General features: G+C 45.2%; 1 protein-coding gene across 5 annotated transcripts in view; it reads right to left on the bottom strand.

The window, feature by feature from the left end:
- Window positions 1–16,093: 16,093 nt before the first annotated feature.
- The window catches only part of GRAMD2B (GRAM domain containing 2B), a 102,630-nt gene continuing 99,996 nt past the window's right edge, over window positions 16,094–18,727 (bottom strand). For 2 of the 5 annotated variants that reach the window (XM_059693741.1, XM_059693744.1), the window contains exon 14: window positions 17,111–17,296. In XM_059693741.1, the coding sequence (XP_059549724.1) occupies window positions 17,255–17,296 (42 nt within the window). In that variant the 3' untranslated portion in view covers window positions 17,111–17,254. Of the gene's footprint in view, window positions 17,297–18,727 lie in introns of all 5 variants that reach the window. The other 3 variants (XM_059693740.1, XM_059693742.1, XR_009452582.1) reach the window with 3 other exon arrangements.

An 18,727-nucleotide genomic window follows, 5' to 3' on the forward strand; every position in this document is an offset into this window, starting at 1 on the left:
CTTCTGAGATAGAGACATAGCCTTCTATCTTGTGTATGCTGTTGTGATTTTGGTGTTTTGCTTATTACTTGCACCTAAACCTAATCATAATAGGTATGTTGGCTTACCATTTGCATATATGAGGACCAAGGAGAGATTGGGAGTAGAAATCTATATCTGGCTGGGATGACCATAAAAACATGTTAATTAGAGGTGTTCAGAATCCATGACAGCCTCGGCTGAGGTTATTTTCTTTGCTAATTTATTTCATATCCATCCACTCACAAATGTGGAATGTGCCCTCTTATTCCACCTTACCCCTTGGCCTAGAAATATTAACAAGCAATTAGTGCATTAAAATGTTGATATATTTAATGTCTCTATTAGGTCCAAAATATCTGTGCACCTGAAACTGGCAGCAATGCATAAATATTACCAGGAACAAGATATTGCATATATAAAACAATGGCAGAAAAATGGACATTTTTAAAATGAGTAATTTGTAGATAAAGAAAATAAGACTCAGAGAGTTGAGGCTATTGCCCATGTGTACAGAGCTGGGAACTGTAGAGTCATCATGGGAACCTGGGGCTGGCAGAAGCTGAAACCCACAATCTTTCCATCAAGGCTCCCTGTCCCTCCCTCCTTGGTCATGTTTGGGAGAGAGAGAGTACACACTGCAGGGATGAGACTCTCGCTTGGGAGCCCTTGGGAAGCCTGGAGCTTCTGTATCATTACGTGGCTCTTTGGAATTAAAGAAGCGCTTCAGCATGTTGTTAACATGAATACTCATCTGTTTTTTTGTGTTGTTGTTTTTTTAAATGTAAAAATAACCAACTTTCTTATTATGAACACAGGGCATTGAATAAAACACATCAAGAACTTGAAAATACAGGTAGACAAAAAAGAAGAAATTTGGCAGCCACAACTCACCAACCAGGGACAAGCACTGTTAGCACTTGGATGTATAGACTTACCTCTGTGCGCTCATTTACTTAAATGTTTACCAAGCAGGCACTGTACTGAGTGTTGGGAGACTGGAGGACAAGTGGACATGGTCCTTGCCCTGGGTCTAGAGAAGGACAAAGTCAATAAACAAGTAGATCAACAAATACATTGACTACAAATTGTGATATTTAAAGCCAAGTATCTTATTGAATGATTTTATTATTTCAAAAAAATATTTTTATTGATTTCAGAGAGGAAGGAAGAGGGCAAGAGATAGAAACATCAGCGATGCGAGAGAATCATTGATCGGCTGCCTCCTGCATGCCCCACACTGGAGATGGAGCCTGCAACCTGGGCATATGCCCTGATCAGGAATCAAACCGTGACTTCCTGATTCATAGGTTGACGCTCAACCACTGAGCCACACTGGCCGGGCATGTAACTTGTCTTTCTTAACCATGAAGACATATATATTGAGTCCATAGTCCTTTTGATGCACAAGTGTCATTACCCAGGTAACCTTGCCTGTTTCTTGCTCTCTCACTGCCTTTATAAGCCAGAGAACTAGACTCTCTATTTCTACCAATATAATATAGCTTAGGGGAAAAACCCTACCACTTCTCTCTATATGCATCTATGAAAGTAGTTGCCCTGAGACTAGGTAAAAAATTTATAAATGGGCATTTTTCTAACAGGAAAGATTCTTTGGGTGAAAAAGGAAAGAGGTTTATTTAGGTGTTGTTCACCTAAGAAAATGGGGGACTCTTGACCAAAGCACATACACACATCTCAGTGCAGACAGACATTTTTATAAGGAGCGGAAGGGGCAGCAGAACAAAGAGATCAGGGGGAGGGGGTTTAAACTGTCCTCTACGTCCATCTCAATAAAGACCTCAAAACAGGCCACGTGATGTTCTGGTGTGCCTCATCGTGGCCTTTGTCGTCCTGGTGCTGCACTCGGTCACACTGTTACTGCATCGCCTGCTGACTTGTGAGTCCTTGTCTCCATTGCAGGTAATGGGACTGAACTTGGCCAAAATCTCATTGTTGGTAAGTCACAGAACAACAAACTGAATCTAGAGATCATGGTTCCCGAATCCATGCCCTCAGCACTTGCAAACTTTGGCTTTGAGCTCGCAAATTTATCGTCTTCAATAGAGCGTCTCTTCTCCCAGAACTCCTGAGAATATCACTGTCCCTTGCCTGGGCTGAGTCTGATCTGAAAATGCAGAGTTCTTGTTGTTGTTCTAATGGATGAGCGGCACGCACTCCCACAGACTTGATATTGTAGGGGAGGAGTGCCGGAAGCCAATCCCAGCATGACAGCAAGGGCTGAATCATCTGGAGTGGCTGAAGGGCATTTCCCCAAACCTGAAAAGGGATGACTGCTTGCTGCCAGACAGCTCAGCGCATATTACTCTACATGTTATTGCCTCCTACTGGCCAAACACCTGAATAGCCGTAGGCAAATTCTTCCATTCTGACAATGGACTGTGTATACGAAACCCTACCCTTTCAATATATCTCCACCTTGCCTTAGGTCAATTTGTGTTAGTAAATAGCAAGGGGTCCTGAGAAGAGAGATCTTAGTTTCTTTAGCTAGGCTCCTCTGACCCCCAGATGCCTTTCAAAATTATGCTTCGTCTTTGGACTCTTTATTAAGTTACACACAGCCCTTCTCCTGATTGCTGAACCCTTCTAGTTGCTGGAGCAAGAGCCCCAGCAGAGGAGGAACTTCTCCTCTGCCTTCGTAGGTTCTTAGGGCTGTGAATTAAATGGACAAAAGGCAGATTAACAGGAGGAAGTGTATATAGATTGTGTTGATGTTAATAATTTTACATATATGAGAGACTTCACAGTAAAGAGGTGAAACCCTTAAAGAAGCAGTTATATTTGGAGGGTTATATAGCCAACTTTATAGGAGAAAGGGAAGGGAGAAAGCACTTCTGGGAAAACAACTGACCTTCAGGGAAGAGAAATGGTCCCTAGGGGACGGGTGGAGGTGTGCTAGTCCTGACAATGTCTGTGTGGGTGTGATTAGATTGGAGCTCTTCTCAGAGAGGAGATTTATGACAATTGAGCTTTTCTGGGAGGCTCTGCTTCTATGTAGATAAGGAATTTCAGGGACTCAAATGCCTGCAACTCAAAGTAATTCTTGGACTAAAATGGCATATTTTGGGATGTCATAGTGTGGTCCTTTTAGTATGTCTGACTGAGTACTAAGTTTTCTAGGGACCTAATAAATGTATATGAAGACAATCTTACTCCCTTTGAAGCTGGTAAGCAAGATGGTAAGCAAGCTGGTAAGCAAATCCCTTGTAGGGAGGTTTCATCTTTGTGGAGGTAAAGTATGGAGGTAAAGTGTGGAGACATTCTCGTGGGGACAGAAGGTAGGTGTCCAGTCTGGGAAGGCTGGTTGGCGGGAGTGGCTGCTGCTGATGGTGCAAGGTCAGGGGAGGTGCAAAGGGCAAGCTCTGAGAGGTCCGGGCAGGAGGAGGGAGGGCAGAGAGACAGCTCAAGGCTGGACAGTGCATGGCACATGCTCCCCTGGGGACACCTCACATTGCCAGGAAACTGACACATTCGGGTACTTGTACTGGGTCTTCTGAGGAAACTGATGGAGATAGTGGTGTCCAGGGACCAGCACCGACAGACACAGAAGTGGCAACACAGGTGCCACTGGAAAAAAATGGGGACAGTAAACCTGTTAAACAGAAAAAGACATTCTTTTTGAGCAAAAACTAAATACTGAAAATGCATGTGTTGGTTAATTTTGCATCCACTTGGTTGGGCTAAGGGATGCCAAGCTACCTGGTATGTATTTCTGGGTGCGTCTCTGAAGGTGTCTGGGAAGAGATTCACATTTGGATCAGTAGACTGAGTGAAGATCACCCTCCCGGGTGTGGTGGGCATCCGGTCTATGGGGGCCAAACAGAACAAAAAGGGCAGAGGCCGCGTGAAACTGCTCCCTGAGCTGTGACAGCCTCTTCTCCTGCCCCTGGACCCTGGTTCTCAGGCCTTTGGGCCTGACTGTATGGCACCGCTGGCTTTCTGGTTCTCCAGCCGTGCAGATGGCACATCACGGGGTTTAACCTCCATAACCCGTAAGCCAGTTCCCATGAGAAATCTCCTCATCTGATGGTCTGTTACTTTGGAAAACTCTAATACAATGCACTGGGCCATATAGGATGTCATAATAAATTCCAAAGGGAACAATATCAGCCAGATTATGTTATCGGGTCATAATTGTCAATAACATTAGAAATTCATAACAGAAGAAAAGCTTAAACAGTTTCTATGTGGAAGCCAAATAACATTATAGTACTAGAGAAACTTTAGATTTAGAAAGAACTCATCAACTTAAAAAGAGCCTCAAGGTAAGAAGGGTTTGGAACCCAGTGACAGGAGAGGTGAGGCATCGCTGATGTGTGCCCTCAGGGACTGAGGCGAGGTTAACCTAAGCCTCAGAGATGCAAGGAGGCCAAAGAGATGCAAGCGGTCAGGAGGGTGTAGACACTAGAACCGGCCTGTTGCTAGAGAATTCTGAGGCCTGGAGGTCAGTATTTGACCACCAGTAATGCCGCAAAGTCTTTAATGAGCATGTGCACATTGAGATGCTTGGCATGTCCATACGCTTCTTCAAGGACATGTTTTGTGAATTACCACTTGGGTGGCCCTGAGGCTCCTGGGATGGTTCCGGTTTATGCCTGCTGTCCCGGCGAAATTATTAATGGCACCACCTTTTACTCGTTGAGGGGTCATGGTGTGGATGAGAAATGATGCCATTACCCTCATGGCCAGTCACCACTTAAGTTGGCCATGACCTGGAGGTGTTGCTATTTTGAATTAAGTAATGTATTTGTAAAATTATTACTTTTTAAATGTATTTTTATTGATTTCAGAGAGGAAAGGAGAGGGAGAGAAAGATAGAAACCTCAATGATGAGAGAGAATCATTGATCAGTTGCCTCCTGCACAGCCCCTACTGAGGATCGAGACTACAACCTGGGCATGTGCCCTTTACTGGAATCAAACCTGGGACCCTTCAGTCCGCAGTCTGATGCTCTGTCCACTGAGCCAAATCAGCTAGGGCTGTTTGTAAAATTATTATTACGGTTTTGCTTTGGTAGTTGTTTTGTTCTTAAGTAATTGCTCCATGATTACCATTTTGATGGATTTGTTCCTCTCCTTTGATTCTTTGTTATCCAGCTTCCCCTCCCCATGGGAGAGTTGGAATGGTGGGCAAGCTGTGAGGGACTTTGTCTCCCCAAATGGAGTAAGTTCAAACAAAGTTTGAGCCTATTTCTGTGAGGCCACCTCCCTGCTGTGAGGCCGACTTCCTGCTTCAGTGCATTGTCATTTCTGAGCCAGACGAGAACACAGCTCAAGATTCTCAACACTTAAGTTCCACCAAGAAACGACTTTTCTTTGATGTGGATACAGTCTGTTTACATTTCACCCAGGTGCAGAACTGCGAGGATTACAGAGTGGAACAAACTGACCTGATCCATCATCTAGCGCGAGAGCCTCCCTGTTCTTGGAGCTGACAGTGTAGTGGTTTTGAGGGCCTCTGCCTCTGGTTCGGGACCACAGACACTGCCGTATCTCCAGAGAGTCCTTGGTCCGTGGTCTGCCTTAGACAGGCACCACTGAGGTCACATCAGTGGAAACGTCGGCTGGAAATGTGCGCTGGCACCTCTCAACGAACATTCCTACTCCTGCCCTGCATTTATGAGGGTGTAGGCCATTAATCACTCTGGAATAGGCATGACCAGTGTATTGTGCGAACAGTGAGGACCAGTCCTGGTCATGTCCTCGGGGCGAAGGAGCAACCTGGGGCGGCCTGAAGGGCGCAGGCCTGACCCGGCTGCACGCCACGCTGCTTCCTCTCTGTCTTACAGCGCACGGCCTCGGAATTTGCTGGCAGTGAGCGTTCCTTTACCTTCCTAAAGCACCTCATGATTTACAGCCAGGGCCAGTTTGGATTTAACTTCTTTACTCTGTTGTGAGTGACGCTTGGTTCCCACACCTACCACCAGGAATTGTAATTGGAGAGGTCTGAGGGGAGTTCAGAATCTGTTTCCACAAACATCCACCTTCCTAGGACTTAGTGGTAGGCATTCCTTGGCCACACTGTTTTGGAGGGAGGGCCAATGCCTTTAATCCCATTGCCAGTTAATCCCTGGGGAGCCGGCATTGCGGACTGGAAGGGCCGGTCAGGGAGTTCCTCCTCAGGCTGGGCCTGTGGTCTCAGGATGGTCAGGTTCAGGAAGAGGGGCAGACAGAGCCGTTCTGTAGGGCAGGTCCGCGTTTCTCCACGGCCAGGGTCACCAGGGGAGCAGTGTGCCTGACAACCTGGAAGGTCGGTGCAACTTACATACTTGGGAAGAAGAGCAGCTAATGCTTCAGGCGCTCCACCCTGGAGCAGCGTCCTGTCCCAGCGATTCACCCAGGTCTCATCCAGGGACTGCGTGTCTAGTTACACGGCTTGGTGCTGGATTCATTATTGGTGCCAAGTACCAAGAACTAATATTAAGAAACACGAAATAAAAGTGTTTATGGGATCCTGAATCCTTCATGGAAACCAAGGTCATGGGAGGAAAAACTATGTTCAATGCTTGTTCATTTGTCCACCCCAGCAGCGAGCTTTAGACATGTGTGTGGATGAAGAACAGCTCCCTGGGAGCGCCCACATTTGAAAGGAAGCAGAAGCGTCTAAAGCAAGTTCCTTTCCGTCAGTCCTGGCTGCTTGGCGTCCAGAAAATGACTTTACTTCACTGTTTCAGACACGGTTTGTGAAGCTGGAAGCAGAGGGTGGGAGTGACATATTTGGTCCTTTATAAATGTCATGGGTTGACTTATTAATATTTACCCAAATGTCAGGAAGTCTTTTATAGTCTTCCTGGCAGTACCTGAACAAAAGACTATAAAAATATTGATTTAGAAATACACACACCTCCCATTTTTCCAGGAAGATCATGTTCCCGGTTCTGTGCATCTACCTCCGTGGCAGGTGTGGTCATGTGGGAGCATTTACTTGGCGGCCTTTCACACAAATCTAGTCAAGCCATTACGCCTATTCATTTCCGAGAAAACGCAGCTCTTGGTGCCACTATCACTTTATAGTTTTATGCCATTTTATAGCTTTCATGCCATTTTATACTCATCACCACTTCCCCAGACAGCATTTAGCAAACTTTTAACCTGCATTTAGGCTTCATGTGAAAATGGAAGAATCTAGTTCTGATCGGACCCTGTCATGTTCTTTTCTTCCCTGGCGAAATCAGGGGAGGGTGTGATTCCAGATCCTTCTTCTGGAGACCGTCACTTGATGTAAAGTGTGGATTCCCACCCAATTTAACACTCTGCCCTCAAAAGGAGAATGAATCGGTGGCTCAGGAAGGTTTCCAGTGGCTCTGATGAGCACCAAATTCATCTCACCTTCGGAGACCTGTTTTTGTATCATTTGGTCTTTGAAATTAGTCATTATTCCTGACATTGAAAGTACAAGGAAAAAGATCAGGAGGCCTGGGTGGGCTGCAGCCCCTCAGAGAGCCCATCTACAGTGTTATTTTCTTATAAAACATCATCCAAAAATCCATTTGGGCAATAGGATCAATACCATCACGAGCCTGCAAGACGGACCTGCCTTAAGCTGGTGTTCATGGTGCAGCATTAGGGAAAACAGTGTCAGAGGAGACCGTCAACATCGTATTCCACTCACCGATCATTCAGAAGGATGGGGATACAATGGAAAATCTCTCTTAAGGTTCCCAGGAGTTAAAAAGCAATGACAGCTAAAGGATGCGTATGCTGGCCCAAGGCTTATCCATTTCTTTACCAAGATGGCCAGTAGGATTCTGTGCAGGGGGAGGCACTCGAGCCCGGATCGAGACCAAGTGACAGGGCTCCAGCCCGAGAGGTGACTGTTGTATAGGGAGGCGCGGGTAGAAATCACCTTGTGTTTAATTGCAAGTTAGTTCCTCTCTCTCCTTGTTATTTAATTTTCTCTCCTCCAGGGTGACTTCAGGATTTAGGTAGCATTTCATTCAGTTCAGCAGCCACTTGGCTTTGCTTGTGCAATCAGTACCTGCCTTTGATTTCCCTCGGTCAGTAAACTCCCTTTCTGGAACAACTGCCTGGCAAACAAACGGAGTCACAATATGCTGGTCTGTGAAGCCCACAGCACAGCACAGCACAGCACAGCACAGCACAGCACAGCACAGCTCAGCACAGCACATCCCCACACGACCTCACCCACATCACCCGGGTCAGAGCCCCAGTGTCATCCTGTGGCTGCTGTTCTGATTTCTTAGTGTAGCAAGAAATGGCTTCATTTCCCACGGGTGACTTTACCTCTTGAATGAAAATCTGCCAGGGCCTCAAAAAAGCGAGGGAGAGTGCGTGGAGGAAATGCAGGTGGCTCCCGCACCCACCACCGTTCTCTCCTGAAACAGCAGCGCGATCTAAACCCAAGCCGTCTAGAGATTCACCCCCTCCCCCAGCTGACCAGCTCTGACTGATTCATCCCTGACCGTCCCCTAAATAAATAGCATTTGAGCAGGTACAATGCTGATGGGGAGGCAGACTGGAACTTGTGAATAGCTCTTTCTCGCTCTCTCATATTCATTCTCTTCTCTTCTCTTCTCTTCTCTTCTCTTCTCTTCTCTTCTCTTCTCTTCTCTTCTCTTCTCTTCTCTTCTCTTCTCTTCTCTTCTCTTCTCTTCTCTTCTCTTCTCTTCTCTTCTCTTCTCTTCTCTTCTCTTCTCTTCTCTTCTCTTCTCTTCTCTTCTCTTCTCTTCTCTTCTCTTCTCTTCTCTTCTCTTCTCTTCTCTTCTCTTCTCTTCTCTCTCTCTCTCTCTCAGTGCAGCCGGAAGGGCTAGAGCCCTTGCTCTGCATTCAATCTGAAACAACCCACTGACATTTTAATCTTTAAACAGAGAATAAATGTCGATGATCATGACGTTTTGTTCTGGGTGCACCGCACGGACTTCCTTCACCGAGCTGCCCGGCGGAGGGGGTGGAGGTGGGCAAGCTGGGCCTCGGGCGGGTCTGCAGCAGCGAATGGCCTCCTGGGTGCGCTCATGTTTACAGAGGACACCCAGGGCCTGCTGGGCAGGGCTGGAGGGCGGGGCCCCTCCAACTCCTGGGGTCGCCAGGGCTCGTTGGGCAGGTGGTGGCAGAGTGTGCAAGTCCCCAGACACCTGGGAGGGCGGTCACTCCCCGCCCTGAATGAGGCCCTGGAGCTGGGGCTGCCGTGGAGCGCCGGGCTGTGCACAGAGAGGAAAAGCACGTCCTCGGCCCCTTTTCGCCGCTCGGTGATCACTAAGGCCAAGCACCTGCCAAACGCCTGGGCGCGAGGGATGCTGGGAACTCCTGGAGGGGCGGGAGGGCTTGCGGGGGGGCGGGGGGGGGGGTGCAGACGGGTCTCCACGCAGCTTGCGGAGGTCGCTGGACGCGGCGGGGGACACCACGAACGTGGGACGTTGCATCTCATGGTTGTCAGGTAAGGATGAGACACCTTCCTTTGTATGAAGTATGTTGCGGGTCTTGTCTGAGCGTTCACGTGTGTACAGAAGGGGTGTATGCAGCCGCGTAGCCAGTTACTAAGCTTTGTCTCTCAGCCTCACGCCTCACGTGGCGCTCATGCTGAGATCCTTCAGCGTGTGTCTGCCAGCGTCTCCCGGTTAGATTCGGGGAATACAGGGCATCAGCAAGAGCCCTGAGGCTGCAGGGAGGACGGGATGGCTCCTTCCTGTTTGCTCCCTGAGAACTTGAATTTCTCCTGCTCCACTGAGTGTCACCTTTTTCTCACCTCGGTAATGGCGGGTGATTTCTGTAGCAGCAGCTGAGCCCAATTTGCAGCTTTCCCCACATTTGCAGGCCCGGCCTCCTTGTGCCCCAGGGCCTCCTTGTGCCCGCTCTGTGGCATCAGCCCCCCTGGTGCCCCTCCTGGCGTGTTGGCCCCTGGAGCCCCTCCTGAGCTCCCTTTCAACCACTTCCCTTGCGCTCCCCAACCCAAGGTTCGCGGCCTCCACACTGTCTTGGGGCTGTGCTTTCCTTTCCTGTCGCCAAGGCAACGACCTTTCTACCTCGTGCACCGCCCTTTGCCTCGTTTTCTCTGGCCTGGGACTTCCAATTTCATCCCAGATGGACTAGCAGGGACTGGGTTTGATTTCTCACCTGTGTCAAAAGTTTAGCAATAGCTGAAGAAAAATAACCACCGAGTCACTGAAGTGGTAATTAGTAAGTGTACTGTGCACGCACCAAAAGGTCCCCGAACCGGGAACACTCCGATCACATGTGGAGTGCGAGCCTCAGAGGGTTATTGCTGTAGAGCAGCCTGCATGGTGAGGAGGCAGCAACTGTTTACTCTTCACAGTGACTGGCTCTCATATTAGAATTTTTTTTTTTGATCATAGGGAGTTGGTCAGTTATTACCTCATATCAACCTTGGGAAACCGTGTAGGTTTTCCTGTAATTTCCAGAGTCATAAATAAGAAATGACCCAGGTCGAGTTGGACTTGCAAAATAAGCGAAATTAAGCTTTGTTTGTATGACTCATCTGGTTTTGTCTGCTTGGGGAATTTTCATGGCTGGTCTCCATTTGTTTTTTTTTATTTCAATGCCTGAAACAACCAGAAAATCCAGACAATATATGTAAACAATGGTTTTCAAAACACTGGAAATCCCGTAATGAAAAACGGTTAACACCTGATGCTGCCTGCGTGGCTCGGAGGTTGAGCGTCGACCAGGACATCCACCTGGCTTGTGGGCTTGATCCCCAGTGTGGGGTGTGCAGGGTGATACTCTCTCATCATTGATGTTTCTCTCTCTCTCTTCCTCTATGAAATCAATAAAAATATATTTAAAAAAACCAGTTAAAACCCGAGAGAAGGGAAGCAATGGAGGTGCTCCCTGTGATGGCCCTCCACCCCCACTGTCTGGAGTTTTCAGGGCGGGGAGCCAGGCGGACATCCTCGCAGAGATGGAGCTGGGAGTAAGCCTAGCTGAAGTTTGCAGAGAGAGCACTGGAGAGGAGAGAACCTCTCTTTGAAAGACATAAAGAGAATGAAGAGACAAGCCAGCCTGGGAGAAAATATTTATAAAATTATGTATCTGATTAAGGACTTTTATCCAGAATACAGTATAATGAACTCTAAATCTCAATAATAAGAAAATAGTCCAATAGAAAATGGGCAAGAGATTTAAACAGACCCTTTGCCAAAGAAGATATACAGGTGATGTCAAATAGCATACGGAAAGATGTTCAACATTAATAGTCATTAGAGCACTGCAAATTAGAACTACAGCTAGATACCCCAGAATTTGAAAAGCTCCTTGAAAATTTGAAAGGCTGATATATCAAGTGTTGGTGAGGATCTAGAAAAACTGTCACTCTCATACTCTGTTGGGAATGTTAAGTACTACCTTTTGGAAAACAGTTTGGCAGTTGGTAACTGAATCATATACATACCGTCTATAGACCTAGCCATTCCACTCCTAGGTGTTCACCCAAGAGAAAGGACAGTGTGTGTCCATACAGAGGGTTGTACAGGGAAGTTTACAAAGCAGCTTTGTTTGTGATAAATAAAAACTAGAAACACCCCACAGGTTGATGAATAAACAATTTGTGGCATGTATATACAATGGAATACCACTTGGCAGTTAAAATGGAATGGAATATGGAAACATGCTAAAAGTAGAAAAATCTTAAAACAATTATTCTGAATGAAGAATTCAGACCAAAAAGCATGTTCCATTTATATAAAATTCTAGAAAATTAAAACCAATATATAGAAACAAAAAGCAGAACTGTGGTTGCTTGGGGCTGGGGGCGGAGGCACAGTGAGAGGCACAGGAGAGGGATTGCCTAGGGATTACCTTTGGGAGTGATGGATATTTTTATTATCTTGATTGTAGTGATGTTTTCACGAGTACTAGTATATGCTTATGCCAAACTTAAATTGCACACTTTCCACATGTAGTTTACTGTATATAAATTACACATTAAGAAGGGCGTTAAACATTAGAAATAAAACAAATTAGGATGCTGTTAGGATGATGCAGGTTAGGCAGCACACACATTCCTTCTGGCAGCTAACAACCCTATTTCTCTCCTAATCTCCTGCCTTGAGCTGTACTATCACTAGAGTAGCTTTCACCCTGGGGCAAGCAACCCACAATTGGGTCCTGGGGAAGGTGTTTTTTTTAAAAATCCTCACCGGAGAACATTTTTTTCCATTGATTTTTAGGGAGAGTGAAAGAGAGAGGGAAAGACAGAGAGAAACATCGATGTGAAAGAGAGGTTGCCTCCTGCATGAGCCCCAACCAGGGCCTGGGCCAGGGAGAAGCTTGCAACCCAGGTACGTGCTCTTGACCGGAATCGAACCTGGGACCCTTTGGTCCGCAGGCCAATGCTCTGTCCACTGAACCAAACTGGCTAGGGCCTGGGGAAGGTTTTTTGATACTGTGGTCCGCATATGTGCAGAGAAGAAGGAATAGAGTTTACAGTCATAATCTTTATTTCTTCTTCCTCTTATTATTATGCTCTCTCTGAGGCTTGAACACAGTTGTAATCTTTAAATGGAGAAAGAATGAAGGGGGAATGGGATCGCTGCCTGGCCAGGGTGCAAGAATGAGAGAGGGTGAGAGCTTATACTGCTTGGGTCCAGTGATTATTGACTATGCTGTCACCCCATTATCATAGGGGGAGGGAAGAATGAATATGTGGCTGAAGTTATTTAGGCACATATAGCTTAGGGACCATCAGAAAGGGAACAGCTACACTGTGAAATGCATAATTGTAGCTTTCCAGAGACAGAAGGAGGCATGCTAACATGCCCCAAATTGGTAAAGTTTTGGCAGGACAGACAGATGCCTGCTTCCCTGTGTGACTCCCTCACTCCTATGTTTCAGAGAGGGAGAGAGAGAAACATCAATAATGAGAGAGAATCATTTATCAGCTGCCTCCTGCACGCCCCCTACTGGGGATCCAGCCTGTGTCCTGATGGGGAATCGAACCAGTGACCTCTTTGTTCATGGGTCGACGCTCAACCATTGACCTATCCTGGCTGGGCAAGTCTTTAATCTATTTTTGAGTTGATTTTTTTGTGTTTAGTATAAGGTAGTGGTACACTTTCATTCTTTTGCATGTGGTTTTTCATTTTCCCAATACCATTCATTGAAGAGATTGTCCTTTCTCCATTGTATATGCTTGGTTCTTTTGTCATAAATTAATTTACCATGTATACAATAGTTTATTTCTTGGCTCTCTCTTCCCATTAATCTGTGTTTGTTCTTATGCCAGTACCATACTGTTTTGATTACTGTGGCTTTGTAATATAGTTTGAAATCAGAGAGATGGTGCCTGCATCTTTGTCCCTTCTCAAGATTGCTTTGTTTGGCTGTTTGGGGTCTTTTGTCTTTCTACTGAGATTTCAGGACTGTTTGTTCTGTTTCTGTGGAAAATGGCATTGGAATTTTGGTTGTGGTTGCATTGAATCTAAAAATTGCTTTGGGTAAGGCTTCACATTTGGAAATAACATAGATGTGCTGGAAATTCAATGATCAAAGACACTTCATTTAATATCTGAATTTTTTATTTTAGTCAAGAACTGGTAATATTAGCAGCAGGGATAGGCTTAAAAGAAGCACATGAAAAGAATATTATATTACTGGGCTTCTTTGTGAGCAGATCTGGTTATGAATGATGGCATAACTCTTACTGATATGTAGGATTCTGACTTTTTAAAAAATGCTTGAGAGCAAAGTCACCTGGACTATCTGTAACATGTTAGTGTCCATGACCTTTTGATCACTAGAAATAAACAGATGAACAAGGAAAGCATCTCTTGAATTTCACTATTAGGAAACATAAATCAAAGCAGCATGAGATAATTCATATTTAAGATGAAAATCTTTTGGTCTTTCCATGAATTTAGAATTAGAATAAGTTGTGGACACAATGAAAAGTCATCTTTAAAAAAATGTGTCTGGAATGGTTTCAAATCCAATGGTTACATAAATCCATACCTGGGAAACGCCTTGGAGTGTTGTTGAGTAACATCTCAAGTAACAAAACTTGAGATGTCAATAATAGCTTTTCCTGTTTATGTAAGACTGGTAATTTCTATTCACCAAAATCCTATATAATAAAAGGGTAATATGCAAATTGATCCCAACAGCAGAAGGACCAGGAATGACTGGTCGCTATGACGCACACTGACCACCAGGGGGCAGATGCTCAATGCAGGAGCTGCCCCCTGGTGGTCAGTGTGCTCCCACAGGGGGACCTCCACTCAGCCACAAGCTGGGCTGACAGCAGCGAATGCAGCGGCAGTGGCTGGAGCCTCTCCCGCCTCCTTGGCAGCACTAAGGATGTCCGACTGCAGCTAAGCCATCATTTGGACATCCCCTGAGGGCTCCCGGGCTGCCAGAGGGATATCTGACTGCCAGCTTAGGCCCGATCCCCCAGGAAGTGGGCCTAAGCCGCAGGTGGACATTTGAGGGGTCCTGGACTGTAAGAGGGTGCAGGTCGAGCTGAGGGACTCCTCCCCTACCCCAGTGCACAAATTTTCATGCACCGGGCCTCTAGTAGTATATAATCATAGATTAAAATGTCAGAATGTATTGGAATAGCGTTACAACCAATAATCTCTTTTAAGGCTTATTCTTTTCTGATTCTGTAAGGATAAATATTCACGCTTTAAGGGGCAAGGTATATGGTAGACATTTGCTATTATTTTAGCCTCTCAGCATCTGAAAACCCTTCCTATGCTAAGATTCCCTACCTTGGTAGCTAGGTGGTAGAGGCTGAAAATCCCAGATGTTTGCTTTCCCATGCTTGTTGTAGTTAATATGCAGACATATGACCTGGGTGTCACATTTAGATCCACTTCCACCAGATTTTTTTTTTTTTAACTGTAATCCTCACGCAAGGATATGTTTTTATTGCTTTTAGAGAGAGAGGAATGGGCAAGGAGAGAGAGAGAGAGATAGTAAGAGAGACATCAATGTGAGAGAGAAACATTGATTGGTTGTATCCCATTCACGCCCTGACCAGGTATCAAACCCACAACCTTAGTATGTGCCCTGACTGGGAATGGAACCTACAACCTTTTGGTGTATGGCATGCTGCTCCAACCAACTGAGCCACCTGGCCAGGGCCACTTGCACCAGATTTTGACTTAGGAGCTAGTTATAAAAAATAAAACACGCAGTAAGCACACAATGCAATATACAGATGATGTATTATATTATTGTATAACCTGAAACCTATATAATTTCATTAACCAATGTCACCCCAATACATCCAATAAAAGAGAAAATAAAACAAACAGCAACATACCCAAAGGGGAAAAAAAAGTACATAAACTAAGTCCAGAAATGAAGCGCTTCCTTTCTCTTTGGAAGAGTCAACAATATGATTGTTGGGGTAGGGGGGAGAACACAAAAAAGTGGATCCCTCCCGGAGAGTGTGGCTCAGAGGTTGAACATCGACCTATGAACCAAGAGATCATGATTCAATTCCTGGTCAGGGCACATGCCGGGTTGTGGGCTCGATCCCCAGTGGGGAGTATGCAGGAGGCAGCTAATCAATGTTTCTCTCTCACACTGATGTTTCTCTCTTTCCCCTTCCCCCCTCCCCTTCACTCTCTAAAAAAAATCAATAGGAAAATATCCTCTGGTGAGGATAAAAGAAATAAAAAAAAGCATTGACATAGAACTTTTATAAAACTGGGATGCTGGACATGAAAACATTAAACAAATAATGAATATGGTAACCTGTTATGAGATTATACTACTTGCATGACACAGCAATATACTTTAGGGACATTATTACATTTACTCCTCACAGTGACTTTTTGTTGGTCCTTTCAATAAAATAGTGGGGAGAGGGGGGGTGGAGGAATGGCCAAATATCTTGCTTAAGGTCACACAACTCATAAAATGTGGACCCAGGAATCCAGCATTGGTTTTCTGATTTCAGAGTTTTTTCTTTCCCTCATATTATTACAACCCAAATTTAAATAATTTTGAGTTCAGAAATGAATACTCAGGAGAAAAGAAGTATGGGTGAGTTGGAAGTAGTAGGGAGGAAGTAAGAAGCAGTTAAAAATATGTCTGTTAAAAGAAGAAATTGACAAAGCACAGTGCTAGGAAGGTGTTTTCACCAATAAGTATTTATTAAAAGCCAGGGTGCACCAGGCACAATTCTTGTCCAGTAGGCTAACAGACACAAATGATGTAACCAATTCACTTATTAGCTTATCTGATTAAATAAAATACATTTCATAGAAATGATTATAAAATGCATTGCAGACAGAAACGGAATACCTTTCATATTACAGATCTTACAGTACCTAAATAATTATTAATAAAAACCAGGCAACCCTATGATAAATAGAAGTTATCAAACCACCGGTTATTTCTTTAGTCAGCAAAAGCACAAAAGCATTCTGTCGTTATGCTGAAATGGGTTTCAACATTCAATACAGACATCCTTTTTCAAAAGTAACATAGTCCACCTATAATCTTAAAAATTCCATGTTTTTCATCGTGTATCAAATCACATTATACTTTTTGGTTTAAAGATTAGTTTTGGTTTCGAGTAAGCTTATTTAGTATTTCAGTCCCAGGTCTCACAGATTCTTGACTTGGGGTGGGTGAGAATCAGTTCAATTACGTATTAGTTAGAGGGACAAAACAAAATGTGAATGGATGGTTTATTTGCTTTGCCCAATATTTTTGCCAATATTCAATTGAGAAATTAGGATACACAGATGATTTAAACCAGAACATAACAGTAGAAGGAAAAAAAAAAAAGGACAAAATGCTGGGGTCATTTCTTTGAAGCAAGCCTGTCCATTAGAGCTCCTTATTGCCTTCCGGAGAGTTATGGCTAAATCTTCAGAGGGCCAGCTCGGGGCTGTTGGCACATGATCTATCCCTTAGCTTGAAGGCTGCGGTGTAGGGGAGGGGGGGAGGGACTGACAAGGCACGTTGTGGAGTGTTTGCTGACAGTCACGATGGCCACCGGACCACAGTCGTTCACGAGTGTCCACCAGGTCCTCCCGCGATGGGGCTGGTTCCTTCAGGCAGCGACGCCGAACACGTCCTCAGAGAGTCAAGGTCAACTTTTATTGCACAGGAACCAGAATCATTCCCCTCCCCCTTTCCTGAGCTGGAGACCTCCAAGTGCGAATGTGGCTGGTGCCTCTCCGCTCGCTCCTCCGGCCAGCAGGGAGCACTCGCCGGGCGCCTCGGGGAGCACCTTCTTCAAAGGGAAGCGCGAGGTATCACGTTGGCCCAAGCAGTCTGGTCGGTCAGTCGCCATTCTCAAGCAATTTCTGTAAGTTGTTCTGTATCTTGAAACAATAACAGAGAAGCTCCTGTTATTAAATAGAATGGGGTCTATTAAGGGCATATTTGCTATGGCCTAAGTAGTGCTTGAGATTATTAAAAAAACCACACAACTACCTAGCGGCTAACTTTGGATCGGCACAAACAAATGCTTTTTAAAGGAATAGAACTGTTAGACAATCCACTTTAAAATGAAAAAAGAGAGCGCTGGGAAAGAAAGCGGCACAAAGATAAAATGTCGGAAGAGTCCAAGAGAAAACAGGAGGAAGAACTACACAGCTCAGGAGACACCAGGTGTGACCCAAAGCATTTGGACACGGCAGGGAGCTGGTCCTTACAGAGCCCATTGGATAGTCTGAGACAAACACCACATAATAACGTTTAAAGTTCCACCCAGCAGCATGGCTCAGTGGTTGAGCGTCAACTTATGAACCAGAAGGTCAGGGTTTGATTCCCAGTCAGAGCATATGCCTGGGTTGTGGGCTCGATCCCCGGTGTGGGGCCTGCAGGAGGCAGCCGATCAATGATTTTCTCTCATCGTTGATATTTCTATTTCCCTCTCCTTTCCTCTCTGAAATAAAAAATGTATTAAAACAATAACATTTAACTTTCTTATTAGATATCATACAACATTTCCCAGAAGATTGTGAATTTCACAGGGACAGGGACCAGGACCATGCCATATCATTGGGTCTCAAGACTACAGTACAGGGTTGGGCATTAAAAATGTCCTTAGAAAATGTTTTTTGAGTAAACATTTTCTTAAAATAATTCAGAGCAAGACATTCTCACCAGAGAATGGTAGTAAGGAACACTGAGAAACAGAAGAGAATGCATTCTTTGGAAAAAGAGTCTGTGATGTCCTACAGGCACACGCAGGCTATGTGAAGAGGGAGGGGTTTAACACATCTGTGCCAGGAGCTCCACGCATGCTCCCCTTCACCACACACCACCACCCCACAGGCAGGTTTACACAGCAAACCGAGGGCCAGAGGCTGTGGAGAAAGACCAGTTGCACAGACAGTAAAGGGAAGAGGAGGGATAAGAACAGAGGTTTGATTCCAGGATATATGCTCTTCCTCCTGTTCTGTTCCACCATGAATGCCATTTCCAATACTAAGAAAATAAGTATTTCCTTTTTTACCCACAAAAGGCATTGCCTTCGTCCTCCATATTCCTACTTCGTGTCTTCCCTACCTATCCCACAGGACCAAAGATAAAAGCAGGAGTGGGAAGACAGAAAAAGAAATGATTAGACTCCACATATGAGTGCGATCATGTGATACTTGTCTTTCTCTGACTGGCTTATTTCAATTAGCATAATACTAATTGAATCCTAAGAACAAAATAAACTGATGAACAAAACAGATCCAGAGACACCAAAACAAGCAAGAGACTGCCATGTTTCGGAGGGGAGGTGGGGGGACGGGAGGAAG

Source organism: Myotis daubentonii, chromosome 4, assembly GCF_963259705.1.
Source record: "Myotis daubentonii chromosome 4, mMyoDau2.1, whole genome shotgun sequence".
NCBI lineage: Eukaryota > Metazoa > Chordata > Mammalia > Chiroptera > Vespertilionidae > Myotis > Myotis daubentonii.